Source organism: Monopterus albus, unplaced genomic scaffold (assembly GCF_001952655.1).
Source record: "Monopterus albus unplaced genomic scaffold, M_albus_1.0 scaffold50.1, whole genome shotgun sequence".
NCBI classification, from domain to species: Eukaryota; Metazoa; Chordata; class Actinopteri; order Synbranchiformes; family Synbranchidae; genus Monopterus; species Monopterus albus.
This window is the reverse complement of record NW_018127930.1, coordinates 19,274-25,246: the sequence shown is the minus strand read 5'-3', so window position 1 is coordinate 25,246 and position 5,973 is coordinate 19,274. Positions and strand designations below refer to the sequence as shown.

Below are 5,973 nucleotides of genomic sequence, written 5' to 3'. Positions count from 1 at the left end.
TTGCCGACTGATCTTTTCAATTACCTCAGGAGACATTTACATGTGATGAATTGGACAAGGTGTGGAGTGGACAAAGTGAGTGGGCTGCTCATTACCCAGAGTCTATCTGAACAGACCAAATGACCAGTTCATAGTGTAGAACCAGATCATTTCTAAGTAAATGGTCCAAATAATGATATTTCTGAAAATTATTTAAAGGGTTACTGTATTCCATTACAGATTGAGGGGAAAACCAAGCTGAAGGATACAACAATGTCTTTGTCAACAAGGAAACAATTGAGCCTTTTTACTGCAGAAACAAACCACATGAAGTCAGACTAGGACAACATCTGCATATCCAGCTGAATGACAACAAGCCTTTGGTGTTTCACTGAAGTTAACCTGATAATTTCTGAAGTTCATTTCTACAACTATTCTTTTGCCACATTTCCCCACTTACTATACACAGCCGTTTTCACTGAAGAGCCCCCCCAATATCTTGTTCACTTGGCTCTCCAAAGCCGAGTATAACATTTGAACTGGGGCAGTTCTGTCAGAACAAAAATTTCCTCCACACCACACATTTTTGCAAATTTTTCCAGATTGAGAAGATTTGGACAGTTTGTCTTGAGATGTAATTCCACTCCCATCTCCAAAAGCTTCTACTAAAGCTGAAAACATTCTCCACTAAATTTAAATTACAATTACATTATACTCTGACTAAATGCTGTAATTTAATTTTCCAGAAAGACAGGTTTTTAGAGTTTGTGATCCAATGATAGTATGTTGCAAACTATCCTATTTTAGCCCATATTTTTCCCCAGGACATTGTTAAACAGGCCCTTCCCATTCACTTTTAGGGACAACTATACACACCTAACGGAGGCCAATAAAAGTTCTACAATAAAAACCTTTCAGAAGCAAAAATAGTCTACCCTCATTTGATATTAATCAAGTGACACCAAAATATTAGAAATGGTTCTCAGATTGAAGTGAATGAGTGTTGGGAATAAAATAAAGCTCAAGACAAAAAATGAAGTTGGTATGCCATAGTTAACCACTGTACAAAGCTGCTGTTGCATTTCAAGGAGTTGTAACATATTGCCAGGCTGCCGACTCACCAACAGCCTTACAGACTCCAGTGGTTGGATCCATCTGGTAGCCATTGTGACATTCACACTTGTATCCTCCCTTCAGGTTGATGCAGATCTGGCTACAGATTCCAGGGTTCAGACACTCATTGATGTCTAAATACAGAGAAATGAAAGGTTGGGGAAGAGGAGAAGGAGACAGCTGGTATCTGTCATCTTTAATTAAGTCTGGTGAATGCTTCAATTGAGGTAATCACGCATTTGCACTTAAAAGCCTGTCTAGACAGTTATTAAATTATACTTTGCTTTAAAAAAAACAATTCTACATAACATCCCCGTGATTCCTATTGTACAGGACTAAACTGATATCAGCTCAGGATACACTTTCACCAGAGCAGTCTTTAGCAACAAGCTGCTCTCAGAACTGAACATAAATGAGTTCAGTGGTGATTTTACATCTGGGAGCAGATTAAGCAGCCAGTTAATTCCAGGTGGGATCTTGCAAACACTTCCAGTATCCACAGCAATGATTGAGGCCAAGATCGGCTCAATAACAAAGCCATCAGATCAGTTCAATCTGAGCCACATACTAATTAGCCATAAATGGTCAATGCAAATCCCACACAAATACCGATTCATATTATTTTCATGGACAACAGCCAGTGTTACAAACTAAGTGGCTGATGGCTACAGCAGTTAATACAAACCAACAGGGCTCAATTAAGCAAAGCACTGCATCATGATGTCTTAATTGCTTTGCAGTACATAATCACAATACAGAGTGGCTGATGGAGACACTGGGGCACCAAAACTCACTGCATGTAAAAGTTAGACAAGTACATGTAGCTGATGAAATTGCACCATCAGTATCTAAACAGCATTTAATGTGGAAAAAGTAAATGTTTGCCTCACCATCACAAGTACTGATGAGTGGAGCTGGTGACAAAGGGTGAATGACAACACTTTGGATACTGTAGTGTGTCCCTGACAGCACAGTCATGTTTACTGAACACACTTTATACAAAAACATAAGTGACACTTTCCCCAGTTCTATTAAACAAAAAATTACTGCCTCATAGTTGTATACCTCCACCAATCAGCATTACAGTAGGCAAGTGGATTCTCTGCTCTGAACAACTAAAATGTAGGAAAATGCACCAACTTTCACTACACACTGTCAGGTGTAGTTAAAGGGTTAATTTGGACCAGGTCCAAGACATTTTGGGACAATCTTGGAGTTTGCTGAAAAATTATAGGACTGTTTTAAGAGTACTCATTTTTTTAAGCATCAGATTTTGTGACATGTTTGACTTTGATTGAACAGCTCAGTTGAACTTCTGGTGATGTTATGCAGCACTAGTAGCAGCCAAGAGTGTCAAGCAGAGATGAGAAGTGGGCTTAAGGGCCTGGTGAGCTCACTTGTGTCTAATGCCAACTTCAAGTGACATCACTTGAGGACATTTACCAGACTCCACACAGCTCTCTTCACAAAGGCTCAACAGAACAACTTTTCATATGCAGTATTACCCCCAGACCTCTAACTGGCATTTTGACAAAACATCAAGTGCAAATAGAGCATCTACAGATGTTGAGTCAAGATGGCTCTAGTGTAAGGATAACGTACCTCCACACGTCTTGTGGTCAATGAGCTGCAGTCCAGGTGTGCAGTCACACTCGAAGCCAATTACCATGTCTTTGCAGATGTGAGAGCAGCCACCATTGTTCAGGAGACATTCATTCAAATCTGAAGCAAATGGAGACAGGGCTTTGTTGCAACAATACCACCCAAGACTAATCATCATGCATGCAAAAACAGTTTTAATTTAAACTGTAATCCTGTAAGCATGCTGTGTTTATTGCACTCCAGACTGCCATTTAATGATAGTGTCGGAATGCGGACTGGGGGACTTCTGCCCACAGTTCACTATTAAAAAAACTGCATTCAGTGCATATCTGCACTGAACTTTTAGTCCTGTACCAAAACAATTAACCTTTACACCCCTAGTTAAAAGCCTATCCAACCGACAGCCTACAGGTCTGAGCTACCATCTCTGTTGCTCACTGAAAGGGAATATTTCTTCATTTCAATCACTACAAAGCTCATGACCACTGGCACAGGTTGGAAAGCAGAAGGGGGGGGAAGAAAGACCAAAACTGCCCTTTGACAGCAAGTACTGGTGGCACAGAGCTCCAGTTACAAAACAGCCATCTAATGGAAAAGTACAACCATGTTTGTTACACAAGATAAATCTACTCGCCATTTGTTCACAGTAGAACAAGTAGTGCACTCACTACTTGAAGTAGGATTAATTAACATGGTAACAGGTGTATAACATACTGCAAAATAAAAATGTTTAGACTGACATTAAATGAATCATGATGTGCAGAATGTTTTTTCCTCCCTCTTACTGAACTACAATACAATTCCGACTTAAAGGTTTAGAATTCATTGTGGGAAATTTAAAGCAATTTTGGCCATGGCTTTTGAGCCAAGAAATTTTAAACCCAATATACAGGATGCATCAATACTGCATGAGATATGGCTGATGTAAAAATCCACATAGTAGCATAAGAATGTGAAACAGAGGGGAATGTTATGCCTAGTTTCACCCCATTTGCCCACATTAGTCTTGTATGGATGTTCTGTCCACAGTCCAAGCAAACTGAAGAGAAATCTACATAAATGTTGGATGCTACTGTCAACCCTGTGTCAAGCTTTTATATTTCCAATTCAAACAGGTTCAGGTTGGTGACAAGTTGCCAGCTGGGAACGTACCACACTTTGACTCGTCATATGTAGACTTCAAACACTGAGCTAATAACGGTTCATGCAACATTACAAATTGTACTACAAGTATGCACAAAAGGGCTGTGGCAATATTTTAGCACTCCAATGCATCACTTAAACCCTTAGTCTGAAAATAAAGCTTTCCCACAAAGACACCACCACCTCATCACTTCAGTCATTTCCTCATTTACATATGTAAGCCCTAGTAAAATATCCTTTATCATGTTAAAATTGCCATTAACTGATTGTGAGGCACAGTGGTACTAAAGCTTGCAACCCCGTCAACTTGTATCTATAACCATAAATGAATGATAATGGCATTGCTGGCTTTAGAGAAGCATTAAACAAGATTTTGAAAGTGCTGATTTTTTTTTTTTTTTTTTTACTAACTGCATTCTTTGATGGGTTCGTCGCTCCAGTCGGGACAGTCTCGAATCTTGTTGCACACTTTGCTCATCTCGATACAATCCCCACTGCGACACTTGAACTTCTCCGGGCCATTACACTGAGTAACTATGGAAAGACAATTTAGCACATCAAAACAAATTAAAACAAAATTTTATTCCATGAAAACCACCAACATCCAGTGTTAATGCAATGAGAATTGCTTCCCGTTTTATTTCCCCCCCCTAAACTTGCCTTTAGCAAGAGAGCAAATGACCACATTCCCAAACATGTCACTGTTCCTTTAAAGATAAAAGGCACTTCTTCAGCAAGAAAGCACAATAGAGGCCTGAATCCATAAAACAATACTGCAATTAAAAATCATTTGTTGCAAGCTTCATGTATTCAGCTTCAGGAAGGTTTTATAAACCTAAGAGTTTGGGCTCTTCAGCTCTTTATTGAGCACCGAGTCCTTAAGTGTGGGTTCAAAACTGAAGTTACTCAAAAGCATCTGAATTTTTAAAGCCGACTGACAATGGTTTTCAGAACAGTGTGCAATAGTCCCGTTTAATGACAAAGGAAAACTAGGAAACAAACCGATTGGACTGTGACAGCATTAGATCGTTAGGTAGAAAATAAAACCCAACCCTACACGTTACATCTCATGGTGAATGAGAAGGTGTTTTTCCTTTATAGAAGACATCTGTACAATATGCAGAGCCCATTTACAGTACATGCCTAGAGCATCTCCACTGCACACCACACAACTTCTGAACCTCAGTCAAAATTAACGAACAAGTATAACCATGAAGGACCTAACGAATTTTAAAAAGGTCATTAGTAAAGCTGTACACACAAAAGACATGCTGGTCTCACTATAGCTGAGGACAATTCACTTATAGGTCCTAAATGTCACAATTAAGCACCCAAGCCCAACAGCAGAAAGTGTCCTCAAAACTGCATCAAAAAAAGAAAAAAAAATTGCTCAGAGACACCTGCACACAGTGCATACCATTTTTGCAGTCAACTTCATCTGATCCATCAGTGCAGTCTCTGAGGCCGTTACACTGTCTGCTGCCCAGGATGCAATTCCCATCATCACATTTGAACTGATCCGGTCCACAGGTGTGTACAGCTGTAAAGACACATCGTGTTACACATACATAGTGCTGGGGGAAAAAAAAAAAAAAAAAGGCCATTTGAAGAAATAGTTCAGTTCATTCAAGTAAATCTCTTAAACCCCAATATCTGGTTCCAGCTTCAAGTGTGACCACTTGCTGCTTTACATTACTGTCAACTGTATATGCATTTGTTTTTTGGATAAAACTGAAGACATGTTGGGTTCCACCGATCTAATGAAACTATTGCCAGTATTCTCAATGCATGGACTAATTCAGATAACCAGATTGTTGAAGACAGACTGTCAAACAAAACTCCAAACCCATCCTGCACAAAAAAGCCAAAGCATCCAGTTAGTCAAAAATACTAATCGATTCAGTCTAGTTAATGTTACAGTATGTTGCCCAGATATAATCAACAGGTGAATAGCGGCACATACGACAGTTGGCTTCATCACTGCCATCCTTGCAGTCAGGGTCTCCGTCACACCTCCACTTTTTATGGATACATTCTCCTGAGCGGCACTGCATTTCACTTGCTGAACACTTGCTTGGTGGCGTCGGGTGACGGCCACAATGTGACAAAGACTCATCTGATTGGTCCTGCAGGGGA

At 39.8% G+C, this 5,973-nt stretch overlaps 1 protein-coding gene across 1 annotated transcript in view; it reads right to left on the bottom strand.

The window, feature by feature from the left end:
* vldlr (very low density lipoprotein receptor) overlaps window positions 1–5,973 on the bottom strand; it is a 38,540-nt gene that overhangs the window by 15,501 nt on the left and 17,066 nt on the right. Inside the window, 5 exon segments of the mRNA XM_020601062.1 lie at window positions 1,080–1,226; window positions 2,695–2,814; window positions 4,249–4,371; window positions 5,255–5,377; window positions 5,801–5,963. Coding sequence (XP_020456718.1) covers window positions 1,080–1,226; window positions 2,695–2,814; window positions 4,249–4,371; window positions 5,255–5,377; window positions 5,801–5,963 — 676 coding nt within the window.